The sequence below is a fragment of the Anomaloglossus baeobatrachus genome, chromosome 1 (assembly GCF_048569485.1).
Source record: "Anomaloglossus baeobatrachus isolate aAnoBae1 chromosome 1, aAnoBae1.hap1, whole genome shotgun sequence".
NCBI classification, from domain to species: Eukaryota; Metazoa; Chordata; class Amphibia; order Anura; family Aromobatidae; genus Anomaloglossus; species Anomaloglossus baeobatrachus.
The window spans coordinates 752,572,966-752,592,712 of NC_134353.1; the positions used below are offsets into that span (position 1 = coordinate 752,572,966).

At 41.9% G+C, this 19,747-nt stretch overlaps 1 protein-coding gene across 1 annotated transcript in view; it reads right to left on the reverse strand.

Annotated features, from left to right (window-relative positions):
• Window positions 1–1,346: 1,346 nt before the first annotated feature.
• TMEM116 (transmembrane protein 116) overlaps window positions 1,347–19,747 on the reverse strand; it is a 94,954-nt gene continuing 76,553 nt past the window's right edge. The window contains exons 9-11 of the mRNA XM_075323868.1: window positions 19,275–19,416; window positions 17,177–17,244; window positions 1,347–4,150 (exon numbers count right to left, since the gene is read on the reverse strand). Of these exons, the coding sequence (XP_075179983.1) occupies window positions 3,953–4,150; window positions 17,177–17,244; window positions 19,275–19,416 (408 nt within the window). The 3' untranslated portion in view covers window positions 1,347–3,952. The remainder of the gene's footprint in view (window positions 4,151–17,176; window positions 17,245–19,274; window positions 19,417–19,747) is intronic.

A 19,747-nucleotide genomic window follows, 5' to 3' on the forward strand; every position in this document is an offset into this window, starting at 1 on the left:
GAAGGTGTACTTAGTTAGCTGTAACAGTCATTGCTGACTACACAGTTACCGCTGTAATCACTGACCGGTTCATTGACAGCCTGCACTGCACACATATGCTGTGAAAACACACAAGGCAGTGTGCTAGGGTAGTGATTACTCTGTAGAGCAGAAACTTAACAGCCCCGGCACCACCCCAATTACTGTAAGAGAGCGGCTGCAGGAAAAATAGCTTCATTTTCTCCCTGGAGCAGGCGCCATCAATAAGACTAAGGCCGGCGTTACACGGGACGATATATCGTGCGATCGCATGAGTGATCGCACCCGCCCCCGTCGTTTGTGCGTCACGGGAAATTTGTTGCCCGTGGCGGACAAAGTCGGTAACCCCGTCACACGTACTTACCTCCCGAACGACCTCGCTGTGGGCGGCGAATATCCTCTTCCTGAAGGGGGAGGGACGTTCGGCGTCACAGCGACGTCACACAGCGGCCTCCCAATAGAAGCGGAGGGGCGGAGATGAGCGGGACGTAACATCCCGCCCACCTCCTTCCTTCCGCATTGCCGGTGGGACGCAGGTAAGCTGTGTTAGTCGTTCCTGGGGTGTCACACGGAGCGATGTGTGCTGCCTCGGGAACGGCGAACAACCGGCGTGCAGAAGGAGGAACGACTTTATGAAAATGAGCGTCGTGTCAACGAGCACAACAAGGTGAGTATTTTTGCTCGTTCACAGTCGTTTGTAGCTGTCACACGCTACGATATCTCTAACGATGCCAGATGTGCGTCACGGAATCCGTGACCCCGACGACATATTGCCCGATATATCATAGCGTGTGACGGCGCCCTAAATGGATTTAAATGCTATTTACCTGCAGATTACTGGTATATACAGTAAGCAGGGAAATACTGTTTCATAAAATGGCTGTTATGTGACATTTTACTTCTTAAAGGTATGTTCACACGTGGTGGATATGTTGCAATGCGTAGTGTAAAATCGTTTGTGAATCCACATCAAAAACCCGTCAAGAATCTGCATGTAACGCATTGGAGAATTGTTGCAATATCACCATGGAAAGTGTACATGTAATCATGCCCTAAAAATGCACAGTGTTGACAAGATTATAATGCTTACAAAAGTGTATTGAGGATGTGTAAAGCAAGTAGCCCTTTACTGGTTGTCATCTACTCACAGCCACTGATGATAACCCACTAAGGCTGCAGTGCACACATAGTGACCCATGACAGATATACAGTATGCATGAAGTTGCATGTTTAGTGCATACATTCAGTATTTTAAAGGGAATCTGTAACCAGGTTTTTGCTACCTCATCTAGGAGCAGTATAATGTAGAGACAGAGACCCTTATTCCAACGATGTGTCACTTACTTAGCTGTTTACTGTCATTTTGATAAAATCAATGTTTTCTCTGCTGCAGATCTAGCAGTTATACAGAACTCATGATTATGCTGGACTACCTGGCAGCACGGCAAGTAGCCTTCTGATGATAATCTACTGCTGATTAAACAGTGATTTTTATCAGAACTACACTGAGCAGCCCAGTAAATTACACATTGCTGGAATCAGGCTCTCTGCCCCTACATTATGCTGCTCTCAGATTAGGTGGCAAAAACCAGGTGACAAATTCCCTTTAATCATATGCTTACAATATGTTGTGAAAAGAGCCTTAGGGTGCATGCCCATGATCATTGTTTGCAGCGGTTTAAACGCAGCATGCTTCAGCTGCGTCCAAAACGCTGCATTGTACAGTACAAGCATAGCGGACAGGATTTTTAGAAATCCCGTGCCTACTGTGCTTGTTTTTTCCGCAGCAAACACTGACTTACGGTGCGTCTTTCCAGACCACAGCATGTCAATTGTTTGCGGATTCGCATGCGTCCTTCGTAGAGAGAACACAAGCGAGAGACCACAGCGCACTGAACCATGATCGTGGGTACAAGCAGCTGCGATCTTCTGATCTTCTGAGAGGTGACTCGCGGATCCGCAGGTCAGGACCTGCTGCGTCCAGGACGCAGTGAGTCCTGATTCTGGGCACATACCCTTAGGCTGTTGTCATTGCACTATTTTAATGCATTCAATATATGTTACATAAAAAGGTTATGTTGTGATAAGTGATAGGCGAACCCCCCGATTTTTGTGTTCGGGAGACTCGCCAGAACTTTTTGTAAGGTTCGAGTTATGAGATAACGTAAACTTGCGTCCGAACTTGGACTTTACAGTTATGGGGTGGGGCGGGGGTCTGTAAAATAAAGAATATAGTTAACAATAAACATTATCATTATACTTTCTGCTCCCGTGACGCGTCCTGCTGACCCGCTCAGCCGCTGTCTCCGGGCCGCTTCTGCTACCGGGTCCGATCATTAACTTCCGGTGGTATTCACTCCACTGCTCATCACATGGCAGGCTTTGGCCGTTTTCGGCCGTGTTCGCGGTGACGTCCGGGTTCACCCAAGTCAATGGCTTAGCCATGGATTGAACTTTGACTGTCACTGTCAGCCTGCTTCTCGCTCTTTATAGACGTTTGTCTGTACAGAGCGATGAAATAGAGCTGACATTGCTCTCCCTGTGGACTATGTAAGACAAAGGATTTTATTATAATAAAGATGGAGTCTCTAAATGTTTTTAATTTTTGTTTGTTAGAAAAAAAAAATTATGTGTTGTGTTTTTTCTTTTTACTGTTGACTAAAAATTCATGGTGGTCATGTCTAATTTGGCATGACACCATGAATTTCAGGCTTAGTACCAGCTGAGAATACAAAGCTGGTATTAACCCCTTTATGACCCAGCGTGCCACCGCCATCAGGGCCGCTGGACGAGCCGGGTAAAGCGCCTGGAAATGGCGCTAAGAAACAATGCGCCATTTCCAGGGGCGGCTGTGGAGAATCCCAGCCCCCCAGCTGCCTGGTTTTACCTGACTGGCCATCAAAATATGTCAGGAGCCCAAGCAATTTTTTTTTTAACATTTTTTTAAATAATTAAAAAAAATGAATGGGCTTTCCTATATTTTGGTGGCAGCCCGTAGCCGTCCGCTATACCTGCATTGAGAATCAAAAATACCACGGCGCGCTACGTAATTTTTTTAAATTATTTATTTTTACACTACTATATGTGTGAGGGAACCAACAACCAATTTCAGACGCTGTCACGCAGAATGGGCAACTGAATATCACCGGAAATTAATGATCGGACCACTAAGCGGCTGGGAGAGCCTGCTGAGCGGGTCTGCTGCAGGACGCATCGCGGGACCGGTAAGTAAAATCATAATGTTTTTTACTAATGTGCTTTTTTTTTTTTTTATACAGCCCCTGGACCCGAACTGTAACACGAGCTTCCCAAGAAAGCTCGTGTTTGGGACCGTGTGCACGAACACTATGTGATGTGTTTGGTACGGACCCCGAACTTTACAGTTCGGGTTCGCACATCAGTAGTTGTGATATAACTGTTATAATTAATATCGGCAAAATAGACCACTAAAAAAAGCAGCGACTTCATCTCAAATAAATTATTTCCATAGGAGTTTCTGTAGCTTAAGGGTTAACAGAAATCTCCTATTTTATTTTCAGCTTTTCACATTCACTAGACACATAGAACAGAAAATATAATATTGCCTCCGTCCATCAAACCTTTGCAAGTATTTTTATCAATAAATATCTCTAGTGTCACTAAAACTGACACCTGTCACTGGTCTCTCATGGCACGGTGTTGTGGATAGGACTGTGCAGTTCGTAAAAGAATGTGAAGATTTGACTGCGCTCTTCCTTATAATTGATAACAAATGGTTTGAAGACCTTCGTTCACAAGGAACTTCAAGACGTCTTTGCCATTGTTGGGCAGGATCCATCTAATCGCTTGTCAGAACATCGCATCTTCGTCCTAGCACAGAAAGCAATCCTATTTTCCAGGATCGTGTCTCTTATAAACAATGTTTTAGAACATCCATGATTACTGATGATGGTCATCAAATTGCAGAAACAGTGCGCGGCCCCATATAGGTATTAGACGTCTGCATGCTGGCGTAAAGATTCTTCTGAGAGCGTAGAAGAGGCGTCTGGGTATCCACATCACGACAGCTATTCTCTTTATGACAGCGAATGATTTGCTGTGTCCATCCATATGCCAAGCTGTTCAGAAATCCTTGGGAAATTGCAGTAAATGCCTGAAAGAAAGATGTTTCAATATTAAAATTAAAACCGATTTACTGTGAGAATGGAAAAAAAGGTCATCTACCCAATACCAAGAGCTCGATTCATCATTTGTGATTTATTGAAGTAATTTTTGTCTTAAGTCATTCATTGCTATTTTTTGTGATTACTTCTTCAAAATGGCCAAGTGATTCATGAATTTAGCTCAAAATCAAAAAATACTATTTATTTTTATCTTTAACTGTTTTTTTGTAACTTTTCAGAACCAATGTCGCAAAAAAATGCGCCAAATTTAAAACGTTTTCCAGAAATCTTACCGAGAGGCGCCAATATAATGCAACAGTTGGTAAAAGTCATATTTCTTAAGTCTGTCTGATGGTTTGTGCACACGTTCAGTATTTGCAGCAGAAAACTCTACTGTAAATACTGGAGTGTTGGCAGGAAAAACGCTGAGTATACTGTAATATGTCAAATTTTTTTTATGCTTTTTTTTTTCCCAATCCATTAGAATGGGTGACAAATGCAACAGAAACGCTGAAAGAATTAACATGCTGCAAATTTGGAGCTGCATCACATCTGCAGGGAAAAAATTAAGCAACATGTGCATGAGGTTTCAGAAATCTCACTTGGTTGGCATTGAAAAACACGGTCTTAATAGGGGGGGGGGAATCGTGGGGAAATGTGACAAAAACTCAACGTGCAAATATACCTTTAAAAGCCTAGATAAGCACAGTTAATGGGGAAAAAAAAGACTTAAAAAAGAAATATACTGTACCTTAAACCATAATGCAAAATAATCAGTGGGTGTAGTGTTTGAGGTTGTATGTATTGATATACAGTGTGTCCACCCATATCCTGTCCACCACCATTAACTTGAGAACAGTGGCAGCTATAGGCATAGAAGTGGTGTCTAGGTATAGTAAAGTAGCCAAATGCTAAGCAATGAAACCACTTATAGCGCCACCTGGTGGAAAACAACGGAGTTAGCATTTTTATCTCGAAAACGGAATGAGATATAGAAAAAAAGTGAAATAAAAAATTGTAGGGCATCATCAATTCAATACGAATTGACACCTTGCATAGAGAAATGCTATGATATGAAACCCATGACCCCCCCCAAAACATTGAATGCTGGTCACGCATATGGCGCTCATTTAACTTTGAAGCTCAAAGTGGCCACCGTCAGCTGCAATACACATCTGGACAGCATACTGTAACTTGCTGCACGTTATGCAATATGGTAGGTGACATGTTTGCACAAGCATCTGTAATACGTCGTGTTAGGTCCTGCAATGTTGGTGGAGGGGTCGCATACACCTACTGTTTGATGTGACCTCACAGAAAGAAATCCAATGGGGTCAGGTCAGCTGAGCGTGGAGGCCACTCCATGCAGCCACCATACCCAATGACTTGTAGGAAGGTCTCCATGAGGTATCGCTTCACATCCGCAGCCTTGTGAGTTTTACACGTTCTAATCATAGCATTTCTGTATGCAAGGTGTCGATTCGTATTGAATTGATGATACCCTACAACTTTGTAATTCACTGTTTTTCTCTATCTTGTTCCGTTTGAGATAAAAATGCTAACTCCGTTGTTTTCCACCAGGTGGCGCTATAGCTTTTTTCATTGCGTAGCGCATGGATACTTTACTATACCTAGACACCACTTCTATTCCTATAGCTGCCGCCGTTCTCAAGTTAATGGCGGTGGACAGTATATGGGTAGACACACTGTATGACGTTTAGTTGTTCTTTTCTTCTTTCATTATTATTAGTATACTCAGGTTTTGAAAAGTTTAAAAGATGTCGTATCTTCCTATTGAGCTGGCTTCAGTGGACATTGATGACATTATTTTATTTGTATGGTTCTAATGGTTGCTATTGTGAATATAATATTGTGATAAAAAATGAAAAAAAGTGTAACAAAAATTATAGAAAATGGGGCGCAAATACTAAAGCCACTAAAAAGGAGCAAATTACTTCAGAAACCTGGAGAAAAAACAATGATGAATCAGTTTAAAAGACTGTTTGTACTAAATGAAATACATCTTGTACTGTATATCAGATATTTGACTGTAATAGATGTAATAGTCAAGACAAAGAACTAAATATTCAGTCTAAGGCTGGACTCACACGAACGTATGAAAAAACGGTCCCATTCTCGTTTGCGAGAGTCGGACAAATTTTTCTCACTTGTCATCAGTGTGCACTCAGTGTGCTGTCAGTGTGCTGTCAGTATGCAATCCGTTTTTTTGCACAGCAGCTGTTACTCATTTACAGTCATGTACAGGAGAATTTACAGTGTTCTGTGCTACATGATAGGATTGTATTTAGAAAAACGGATGTCACTAGGATGGTCCGTGTGCCGTCCGTGTGACATCCGATTTTTCCTCGCACCCATTGACTTGTATTGGCGAGCCTCGGACGTATTCTGGATCAAATCGCAGCATGCTGCCGCTTTTCTCGCATCCAAAATCTGGATGCAAGAAAAGCTGACCAACAGCTCTCCCTCATTGACTAGTATTGGTCCGAGTGCAATGCGAGAATTTCTCGCATTGCTCTCGTCCGTTTTTGTCGCTCGTGTGAGCGTACCCTTACAATTAAAATCCCACGGATTGTCTGTTCACTGTCTCAAACATCATGTCAACCCTCTATCAGTAACTAAATCTTTCCAAAAGTGAACTTCTCCTGCGTCCTCCCTCTACCAACCTATCTATATCCCATATTGCAATTTCCTTGGGTGGTTCAACCATAAAGGGTCATGTCTGCACAGAACTTTATTTTATTTCCTATATCCAATCACTAACTCATGTCACTTGCATCTTAAAAGCAACTCTAAAATCCGACCTTTTCCCACCTTTGAAACTGCAAAAACCCGTATTGTCGCTCTTATTCATTTTAGTCTGTCTGGACTACTGCAACTCTTTACTGATCGGTCTCCCTCTACCCAAACTTTCTCCTCTACAACCCGTCCTGAATGCGGCAGTTAGTCGCATTTCTGTCCAGCAGCTAAATCAATGCCTCCACCCTGTGCCAGTCATTGCACTGGTTGCCCATTTGCTACAGAATACAAATGTATCTCTCACCCACAAAGCTCTTCACAGTACTCCACCAACCTATATCTCCTTTCTCATTCTTGTGTATCACCCAACCCATGCTCTCCATTCAGCAGCTGATTTAAGACTAACATCCTTCAAAATCCAAACCTCTGTCTCCAATACTTCTCTTTTTCTTCTCAATCTCTCTAATATCTAGTCCCGCCATTTTTAAGTGCGCTTTAAAAAGACATCTCTTTAGACAGGCTTATCACATCACTTCCTTAATATAACTCTTCCCTCTTCCCAGTTCCCCTCAGAATCTGTTCCCTCTTAGCGCTCATTCAGACAAGCGTTCCATTTGTCCTGGTCAATGTCTCTTCCTTGTGCCATCAGTTCCTATAAAAAACACATCGGTGTCCGTTCCGTTATTATGGAACATGTCCTATTCTGTTCCGCAAATGCGGACTCTGACACAAGTCCATGGGTCCACAAAATCTCTGAAAGCCACACGGAAGGACCGTGTCGCTTCCGTCTATCGGTGCCTCTGCAGGCTGTGTCCCACTCCCACGCCAGCCCCGCAGCGGCTCACACAGCAGTGTGAGTCGCTGCGGGGATGACTAGCGCTGCCATTAGGAGGTTAGCTCAGATAATTACCTGCAGTGATGAAGTTCGCTAAATTCATGACATCAGCGGACCGGGACATCTTATTGGAAGAATTGGAGGAAGCACTTGGCCAGACACAAAATGAAAAAGCTCCGGGAACGGATAGCCTGCCTGGTGAGTTTTATAAAACTTATGCACCCTTACTGCTACCTAAACGACTTAAGGTATTTGAAGAATCTGAAAGGCAGAGGGTCCTCCCGCCCTCTATGAGGGAAGCCTTAATAGTCTTAATATTAAAACCCGGAAAAGATCCAGAGATACCGGATTCGTATCGCCCGATCTCTCTCCTACAAACAGATATTAAATTGATGGCCAAGGTGCTCGCCAATAGGATGTCCCGAGTTATCTCATCTATAGTGCAGAGTGATCAGACAGGATTTATTCCATGCAGAGCCACATCAATGAACCTCAGAAAATTATATTTGGGAATTCAACATAGTTCTGAGAAGCCAGGGGAAAGGGCAATTTTGTCCTTGGACGCCGCTAAGGCGTTCGATAGCCTAGAAAGGGGTTATATGTGGGCTGTACTTCGGAAAATGGGTTTTGGACATAGATTCATAAATTGGGTGAAGCTGCTTTATGACTCACCGGTGGCGAAGGTTAGGGTTAATGGCAGGGTCTCCAAGTCTTTTCCTCTTGGAATAGGTACTAGACAGGGGTGCCCACTTTCGCCCTTGCTATTCGCGACTGCAGTGGAGCCATTGGCAGTGGCAATACGGAAGTCCAGGGAGGTAGAGGGATTTCGATGTGGAGCCATAGAACAGAAGATATCATTATACGCAGACGATCTACTCATATTTAGACAGGGTACATTCCTCGATTTTGCCGGCAATGGATATCATTCAGGAATTTGGGCGGAGGTCTGGCCTTCAAATCAACTGGTCCAAGTCGGCTTTAATGTCGTTGGACCCCCTCCCGGGGGACTTCTCGGACTTGCAGATCCCAGTTCCTGTGGTCCGGGAGTTTAAATATCTGGGAGTAATTGTCAGCCCAATTCCAAAGGATTTCCAGGCCCTAAATCTGGAACTCCTGTTACAGCGATTCAGAGCAAAAGTGCATACCTGGTGCCGCTTGCCGCTATTAAATATTGGCAGATCCAATTTAATTAAAATGGTAATGATGCCACAATTACTATATCTTATACATAATTCTCCAGTGTGGATATGTAGGGAATTTTTTGCAAAAATCAATACACTATTCCGGGAACTTATTTGGAAGAAAAAGCAGGCTAGGATTCGATTAGAAGTGCTACAGCGGGGAAAGGAGGAGGGAGGACTGGCGGTACCAAACCCATATATATATATATACTATATAGCCTCCCAGATGCAACATCTTAAGGGGTGGGGCAAAGAAGGAGTGTATGATACCAGTGGTGATATATTAAGAGAGGGATCGGTATGGAAGTATCCAGGTTGCCAGTTGGATGTGGGACAAAGACAGATAAACGGGGCACGATATCCCACGCTGGCTATGATATTTAGGGTATGGGACAGGGATAAGTCTCTTTTGGAGATAAACGGACCTACAGAGTTCTGGCCACTGTGGCGGAATCCCGACTTGCCAGAAATTAAAAAATTAGTGGGGTTCAGAGGAAGGGAGGATAAAGGGATCCATTTAGTATCACAAGTATTACAAAATAATACTCTTAAAAGCTTTGAACAATTGAGAACGGAGTTTCACCTCCCGCATGTCTTCTTTTATCAATACTTACAGCTGAGGCACGCACTGGAAAGACAGAGGAGGACAAACCCGGTAACAGTGATACATAATCAAACATTACATATGTTGCTTACATCTGAGTCCTCTAAAGGTCTTATCTCAGAATTATATACAAAATTACTACCTGCTCATCTGGAAACACACCCATTGATTGTTAAAACCAAATGGGAACGGGGACGTAAGATCAGTGGTGTGATATCTTAGAACAGGCTCCTAAACTGGCGGTATCTGAGTGCCAAAGGCTTTCTCAAATATATCTCATCCACAGGGTATATAAAACCCCCAGCCTACTATTTAAGATGAGACTTAGACCAAACGCACAGTGCGTTAGGTGTGGACAGGATGATGCCCATTTGATGCATGTTCTGTGGGCATGTGGACATATTAGTGATTTCTGGAAACAAACTCTGGGACTCATAGACCAAATATATCATATCACAATACAACCGTCGCCTCGCCTGTGTCTGTTGGGTCTGTGGGAGGGAGGAGTGGACCCGGACTCCCCAACAGCCCTGGGAATAGCCCGTATCCTTTATCAAGCAAGAAAGCTACTGGCGTACCACTGGTTAGATCCTCTACCACCAACATTACTGGAGCTTAAAAACAAATTAAATAACTTCATAAGATTGGAAAGGGGAGTTTATTTATAAGAAAAACATTGAGAAAGTTTTACAACATTTGGCAGCCATGGATGGAGTTGCCGGGCCTTCCCTCCAATGCATTGGTTCGGGATGCAATGCTGGACCGGTTACTTTTGTGCCTGCAGTGAATGGAATGTGTGAGGAAGGAAATTAATACTAGTCTTTTCTGTGGGGAAGTGGACTTTGAATGACAAGGTGGGAGAGGACTGGAAGGGTCTGATTGATGACTGCACGGAGAGGGAGGGGCGTGCGAGTATAGCAATATGATGTGGAGTGGCACGGCTGATGGGGGAGGTGCTTCTGTTAGTTTGAGGCATTATTGCATAATTTAAGTTCTGTTTATTTGTGGAGCCACACGGTTTGTAGGCTCAATTTACATAATATAACTATGATTTGAGAACCTTATTACTGTTTTTACATATATACAGAGAGAGAACCTGATTTATATACAATATGTGCTTATTTGATGTTTACTATTATCAGTCATATGAGAAGCGAAATATTCTCTGTATTGATTCCTAATTATTTAATAAAAAAAGATCTGATTTAAAAAATTCATGACATCAGCGCTAGTCACTGAGTTCCATGGCCACAGCGATATCACCTCATGTCTCGCAAGTGGCCCAAGACTGTGACTAGCGGTGACGTCACGGGCTCTCACAAAACTTGAGGTGAGATCGCTGCAGGCATGGAACTCCGTGACGAGCACTGACATCACAAGTACAGCGGAGTTCATCACCGCAGGTAATGTACTAACCTAACCTCATGACTTCGACGCTTGTCATGCCCTGCGGTGACCTGGCCTGACCTAATGATCCGATAAAATTAGCAACAGAAACCCACACATAGTTAAACAGATAACAAAGCCTTCTCAGGGAGTTGCAAAAAAAAAAAATACAAAATAAATTGCCCTCATTGGCCCCATGTGAAGGTTGGACTACTGCATGGGCAAATCGCTAACAAATGTAGAAAAAAGGTAAAGGAAACTATCAAACACCTAATTATAAATATGTCAAAGTGTACCCCACATAGACCACAGGTCCGTCCTTTACCTTTAATTGAACATGAAGTGGATAGTTTAATTATAGGTGATGTAATACTCACATTCACCACACTGTGTTACCAGCCACTTAATAGGACCTACATTGCTGGCCAAAAGTATTGGCACCCCTGCAATTCTGTAATTCTGTAAGATAATACTCAGTTTCTTCTTGAAAATGATTGCAATCACAAATTCTTTGGTATTATCTTTATTTAATTTGTACTCAATGAAAAGAAAAAAAAATTTTTTCATAAAGCCCAATTGGATATAATTCCACACCAAACATAAAAAAGGGTGTGGACAAAAGTAATGGCACTGTTTGAAAAATCATGTGATGCTTCTCTAATTTGTGTAATTAACGGCACCTGTAACTTACCTGTGGCACCTAACAGGTGTTGGCAATAACTAAATCACACTTGCAGCCAGTTGACATGGATTAAAGTTGACTCAACCTCTGTCCTGTGTCCTTGTGTGTACCACATTGAGCATGGAGAAAAGAAAGAAGACCAAAGAACTGTCTGAGGACTTGACAATACAAATTGTGAGGAAGCATGAGCAATCTCAAGGCTACAAGTCCATCTCCAAAGACCTGGAAGTTCCTGTGTCTATGGTGCGCAGTGTCATCAAGAAGTTTAAAGCCCATGGCACTATGGCTAACCTCCCTAGATGTGGAAGGAAAATAAAAATTGACGAGAGATTTCAACGCAAGATTGTGCGGATGGTGGATAAAGAACCTCGACTAACATCCAAACAAGTTCAAGCTGCCCTGCAGTCCGAGGGTACAACAGTGTCAACCAGTACTATCCGTCGGCGTCTGAATGAAAAGGGACCGTATGGTAGGATACCCAGGAAGACCCCACTTCATACCCCGAGACATAAAAAAGCCAGGCTGGAGTTTGCCAAAACGTACCTGAGAAAGCCTAAAATGTTTTGGAACAATGTTCTCTGGTCAGATGAGACAAAAGTAGAGCTTTTTGGGAAAAGCCATCAACAGAGTTTACAGGGAAAAAAAAGAGGCATTCAAAGAAAAGAACACAGTCCCTACAGTCAAACATGGAGGAGGTTCCCTATTTTGGGGTTGCTTTGCTGCCTCTGGACTGCTTGACTGTGTGCATGGCATTATGAAGTCTGAAGACTACCAACAAATTTTGCAGCATAATGTAGGGCACAGTGTGAGAAAGCTGGGTCTTCCTCAGAGGTCATGGGTCTTCCAGCAGGACAATGACCCAAAACACACTTCAAAAAGCACTAGAAAATGGTTTGAGAGAAAGCACTGGAGACTACTAAAGTGGGCAGTCCAGACCTGAATCCCATAGAACATCTGTGGAGAGATCTCAAAATGGCAGTTTGGAGAAGGCACCCTTCAAATCTCAGGGACCTGGAGCAGTTTGCCAAAGAAGAATGGTCTAAAATTCCAGCAGAGCATTGTAAAAACTCATTGATGGTTACCGGAAGCGGTTGTTCGCAGTTATTTTGGCTAAAGGTTGTGCAACCAAGTATTAGGCTAAGGGTGTCCATACTTTTGTCTGGCTCATTTTAGGAGTTTTGTGTGAAATGATTAATGATTTGATTTTTGTTTCATTATCTTTTGTTTTTTCATTGCAAGCAAAATAAATGAAGATAATACCAAAGAATTTGTGATTGCAATCATTTTCAAGAAGAAACTGAGTATTATCTGACAGAATTGCAGGGGTGCCAATACTTTTGGTCAGCACTGTATATATGCATTACCGCTTCCATATATACTATAAGTGTTCATATAGTGGGCAAAGGACCAAAAGAGGAGATAGAGCCCCCAAACAATATATAAACCATCAAAGATAACTTACATAGAGAGGTCGAGTGCTGGGTACACAGATGGAGAGGCGGGCGCCGCTGGTCAACCCGACGGCCGTTTCGGTAATAAACATTATTTTTATAAAGACTAAGGTAATCATTATTACCGAAACGGCCATCGGGTTGACCAGCGGCACCCGCCTCTCCATCTGTGTACCCAAGCACTAGACCTCTTTATGTAAGTTATCTTTGGTTTATATATTTTTGGGGGGCTTTATCTCCTCTTTTGGTCCTTTGCCCACTATATGAACACTAATAGTATATATGAAATCGGTAATGCATATATAGGTCCTATAAAGTGGCTGGTAACACTGTGTGGTGAATGTGAGTATTACATCACCTATCATTAAACTATCCACTTCATGCTCAATTAAAGGTACAGGATGGGACTGTGGTCTTTGTGGGGTTTTGATTTTAAATTCTGTGTTTGTTGTGTTCTTCGCCACTCAATGTTGTCTGTATTAATAATAAACTTTTGCATATTTATACTTGGGCGTTTGATCGTTTCCTTTACCCCTTTTTCTGACCTAACGATGTTAGCTCTGGTCACTGCACTGCTCTCCCAGTCAAAGGGGGACATTCTGTTCTTCATTGACTGGGACAGTGAGTGTGGATCATTGTGGAACCCCCTTATTGGATTACACCTGATGTAGATTTGTTTTTTCTTTCCAATAAATTGGTGAAAGAGGGAATGTGTTGGGGAGTGTTATTTCAAATAAAAATTTGTTTGTTGTCTATTTTTTTTTTTATTCTTTATTGGGTTATCGGATATCTGATATACGCTGTGACATCACTAATGCCAGGGCTTGACGCCAGGTGATATTACACAGCTGGGATCAACCACATATATTACCCCGATTGCCACCGCGTCAGGGCAACGGGATAAGCCGAGGAAAAGCACCAGGATTGGCGCGTCTAATGGATGCACCACTTCTGGAGCAGCTGCGGCCTGCTATTTTTAGGCTGGGTAGGGTCCAATAACCATGGACCCTTCCTAGTCTGAGAATACGAAACCACAGCTGTCCACGTTACCTTGGCTGGTGATCTAATTTGGGGCGGGGGACCTCACGTTTTTTGTTGTAAATTATTTATTTAATTTAAAAACTGCGTGGGGTGCCCTCTGTTTTGGATTACCAGCCAAGGTAGAGCTTCCAGCCGCGGTCTGCAGGCTGTCGCTATCTGCTTCACCTCAGCTGGCTACAAAACATGGGGGGATCCCATGTAGTTTTTTTAATTGTTTATATATTTTTTTTGGCTAAGTACAAGGCTAAACACCCTCTAGTGCCACATGAAAATCATAAAGAGTACAAGATTACAAAATGCAGGGGAGTGGAACATTTATATATGTCTTTCTCATCTATCTATCTTTCTAGCTTTTGACTGTATGTAACCCTCCTTCCTTCCGTTTTTTTGCGATCTGCAAAAAAAAACCCCGGAAGGCACACTGACGGCACATGGACCGTATACAGAACGGATGCGGAAGTCACACTGATGCATCCGTGGAAAAGCAGGACTGTTTTTTTGAGGATCACAAAAATGGGACGGTCGTGTGAATGTACCCTTACTCATCCTCCATGCACCCTAGGGCACTTGATAACTGTACTTGTAGGGGTCTATTTAAACCTGGAGCCATTACACAGGATCTGACATAGAATGGCACCAGTACCCAACAGACCTCACTATAGGGCCTTTTATGGCAGTGATAGAGCCTTACTTTGTCAATAAGGATTAAGGTTGCTTTCACTCTACATATTTGCCCACATGGATGCTCATCACTTTTTGTTTGTTCACAATACAATTATCTAATTTATAGATATTAAGACCAAATGGTTCAGACCAGCAGGACTGGCTGGCATCAAACATTTTTTTAGTCTTCATCAATGTAAAAATTCCAGATGTCTCTTAGAATTTCCTTCCATCTCCATAAGCACACAATGTGCTAATTATGAAGCTTGAGTCATAAGTGTCAAAAGAACATTTCAATGAGAAACGTTTGTACCACAGCAAACATATCATTTTGCTCAATTAACTATAAATATTCTGTTCTTGGAAAAACACAGGAAAATTATGAAGAAATCAGAAAATATTGGGGTAAAAGTGGAGACAGTCACAATTGCTTATCTACAAGCAGTTGCAGGAAAGGAATGGTAATTACTTAAAGGCTATAAGCAACTTTTAAATAGAAAAAAAATGTTTCACTTTCAGTCTGCACTTTATTACTTCATTCATTTTCAGATCCCCTGTATTAAAGGGAGTCTTTCCTGAGTTTTAAGCTTTTCCCACATGGCTGTGATCCTTTTGGTAATACCTGATGGACGTCAGGTCTGTGTGTTTCATGTGCTTTCATCCATATCTACAGCTTGTTCCCTCAGTGTGCACATTCTAATCTATCGTATACATCTGTCTCTCCTCTGTCACCTCTAACACTGAGAGAATGGAAGAGATCTCTGGCCTATTTGAGGTAGCCCGCTATGTGATGGAGTTGTGCAAAGGTTATTTAAAAAGTTGCCTAACTTTTCATTTAGGAAGCAAATGCACAATATAAAGAAATTCAATGCAAATATGTACATAGTATTTAACCTCTTTCCAGACTGAGGATTTTTTGGTTTTTTGCAATTTCATTTTTTCTTCCCCTTTTTCCAAGAGTCATATTTGTTTTATTTTTTTGTTGACATAACCACATGAAGGCTTGTTGTTTTTAAGAACTCATTTTAGCTTTCAGTGGCACTATTTGTTTTACCATATACTGTACTAAGAAACAGGAGAAAAATTTAAAAAGACAAAAGAATTGCAAAAAAAACCCCAGTACAATTTTGCCATTTTTGGACAGACTGCTGAGCCCCCTAGCGTCCCTAGCTTCCCTATACAGGTGCTTTCAACCTGGCAGTGAGCAGGATACCTGGGTCCTTTAGCTGGTCCTAAACTCACAGTCTAGTGAGTAGTAGGCCGACGAGTACACTAGACTTGCCACTCAACTAATAAACACGGAGGGAAAGGAAAGACAGCCAGGGATATAAACGGAAGGATACAAAACACCAAACTTCACCACAGCCGACGGACTCAAAAGTAGCAGGTGGATGGGCACAGGAGAATATCTTGGCAGCTCCTTCCACCAGGCTGGCCAAAGTAGAAATGGATTCTAACAGCAGCAGGGTATGCTGGGAAAGCTCCAGTATTTAACCTAAATGGGCATGGCCCCAAAGGAACAACAGCTGACCTGCCCTGCTCGGAGTTGCTGGCAACAAAACTGAAATGAATTCATGAGACGCCAAATGAAAGGAAATCTCGTTTAAATGAGAAGACTAGATGGAGAGGAGAGGCTCTAGTCCTAAGGCTGTCACTAGTTTCAAAACAGTAGGGAGACGACCGTGACAATCTCTTCTGCTGTATACCCTAACCCATTGGCTTCCCACATTCGCATTGTGGGGTTAAGAGTTGGGAGCAAGCAAATAGGCGCAAGGGCAATCGCGTTATTTCAAAGGCCCATATCAAGAGCTTGACAGAGACATTTAAATAGTTAATTAGCAGCAATCTGATTTCCCCCGCCGCTGCTGTTACAGGAATTCAACTTGTGAAGTAATATTATTTCATGTGTCGGGAAGAGGTTAAAACAATGGAGTTCATTCTGTGTTCTACTTTGCATCTTAAAAGTTATTTTCTAAGTGCGGCAATTTTCATAACCCTCTGGGAGGTTCAGCTATTGCAGTTTCAATCGCGATGGACCAAATGCTTAATTTACATTGTATCTGAATGGTCAGTGTCAATTCCATATTCTTGATTCCAAGAATGCATTGGTAAATAAGACTGATAAAGCATTACTGCAGATCTGGCCATAGTCCTAATATCACAGGTATTAAAGACTACAGTGTCAAACAAGGCACAAATAGTATCTAACCAAATAGAAAAATATAGTATTACCCATTATGTGCATGGCACTGCACACCCCCCTCCCACTATTCAGTAAATAGATCTCATACAATTACAACAGATATTTGTCAGCCCCAGAGGATTGATTCATAAAGTAAAAAGGAAAACTGCATAACTGTGCTACATACATTGAAGAAGCTTTAGTGGCCAAAATTATAGTTAATTCTTAACTCACCTGGATATAACACAATGCTTGGTAGCTACTGTGCATCCTCTTCATGCTAACAAGGGTCAGCGTCACAACTATGAAAAAAGAAGACAAATTGATAACCATTATATTTATCCATTTCTGCCTTATGCATACATTTAATTACTAAATACTTCAAATGAATTGTCACATTTGATCCTGTAAATATATATTACAGATTTGTCTGATAATTTGTGAAAAATGTGAGCACCCGAAAATATCTAAAAGAGAAGTACATGGTCTAACAGTAAAAGTGTCTATACAAGTAAGAGCACCTGAGGAAGAGGACAATATTGTCCTTGAATTGCGTAGTACAATAAAATAAAGTATTATTCCTTCATCTATGGTCTGCAGCGCGCTGTTATACACCATTTTCTTTGTTAGTTCCTAATGTCTATCTCTTTGCATTACTGCAATTGAGAAGGTGTATGGTGCAGCAGCGGACCAGGAAGGATCTATCCACCTCCATCACAGGAGGGGATTGATTGTGATTATACCAGCTTCCCTGCCCAGCCAGTTTCTTTACCGCATCTATTGTTACGGACCCGATCACATCCTGAGGAGGAACTGACAAACACCTTCCTCATCACATGTGGAGAATCGCACTCCACTAGCAGCTGTGTCTCTGTGTGCCATGTCCGAATCCAGGCGATTACTGTAGTTGGGCAGGGGTGCACAACCATCGGGGTGAGTAGTACCTCGCACCTATTTTATGCCCAGCACTTGTAGCAGGTTCATACAGGAGCACACCCTGTTTTTTATTCTATTCCTGCATACAAGTAAGAGGACATTCATCCAACCAGAGGATATGATGGATGGTTCTCAGATGCAGATGTTATGGGAATAAAATATACCTTATTCTTTGTTCTTACAATTCATAAGCCATGAGCGGCTGCAAGGAGAATAAAACTTAATTTTCTCCTAGTAGCCGCTGCTCCAGTAATCCAGGTACGCAGATTTAAATGCCATTTACCTGTAGACTAACCCTGTATCTGCAGGTAAATAGTGTTTCTGCATGTGTTTTAATGTTTTTTTTTTCCCAATAGACTTACAGTGATACATTATTAACAGATATTTTAGACCTGATGAGGTTGATGAACTTACTTTGAAGATCCATTTCAGAATGGCTTTAAAATCCTACATTTTTTTTATATTTTTTCTTTTTATTATTTCTATAGCCAACATATTCCACAGCACATTACAATTCAGAGGGGAGATGTTCAGAAAATATCAGACATTACAGATCAACACAATTCAACAGAGACCAAGAGGAGTGAGGGCCCTGCTCACAAGCTACAATCTATGAGGATATTAGATCCTGATAATAAATGAGTTTAGCTATTGCTAATATTCTCATTTTAATATTAAAGATGCAAACTTAATAAAAAAAAAAGCCATTCTGACACTGTTTTTTTAGGTAATTATAAAAATATTATCAGATCATAAAGATCTATTCAATAATGGTAGCAGTCAGTATTGTAAAATATGGTGAAAGATCCATTTAGGGGAAAACTGGCAAAATGATCTGTCATGCCCTTTATGTTATTAGCCCAGTGCTCAGCATCAGAATATGACTAAAATGGGGTCTGTTCCTATAGGAGGACATTTTCTACTATCAGAAAAAGAAAAACCCTAAGTTATTGATAAGTGCTACGACAGTCAAGAGACTACCTGTCCCCACCTGGGTCTGTCCTTGCCCGTGAGGTCAGCTGCCACAGTACCGGTCACTGCCCTGGGAGTGGCACCTGGCGTCTGCCTCGCAGTGGGACCCTTAGTCAAGCCCCCCCACTAAACTGTAAGTCCTCGTCCCCCCTGTGGTCCAGTGGGTCCACTACTACTCGCCGCCTTGCCATCACCAGTGACGAATGTTACAATATGATTCTTTAGTTGTTAATTATTTCTGTACAACAATATTGGTCTAAAGTCAGACATTGAAGTGTCTTCTGTAGACATTGATGATACTTATTGATTCTAATGGTTGCTATTGTTAATATTCTCATTGTGGTAAAAAATGGAAAATAAAGTCTTGGAAAAAAAAATCCTCAAAACACTGCTGCAATACAGGACTTGTGAATAGCACACTAACCTGGTAAACTGCAGAAAAGAAAAATGGAAGGAAACAGTAGGAAGCTATGCCTGGTAACCGTGATCACAGCCCAATGGTCTTGTTCTGTCCTTGAGGCTTTTTGATATATTTTGAATAATCGGCAGGAGTATACTACTATTGCCTGGAAAGAGATGAAATGGACAAGTGATGGCAGAAATTAATGCAGCGCACACCGGTAAAGTATTTTTCTCATTGGCAAGACGACAAACCTAAAACATGACATGATTGTTAATTACTTACTATTATACCTTTCACAATTGTCACAGAAAATAAAGTGTCGTCAATGTATTAGGGCTGCGTATTCACACAGATATGGTACATGAACATGGCTAAAGTATAAACCTAGAGGAATACACAGAATTATTCTCTACTAGATTGGTACCGCTGGTTGAACTAATACATTTACTCCTCCTAGGGTTAGGAGATTGCCTCTTATTCTGTAATTATCTCCG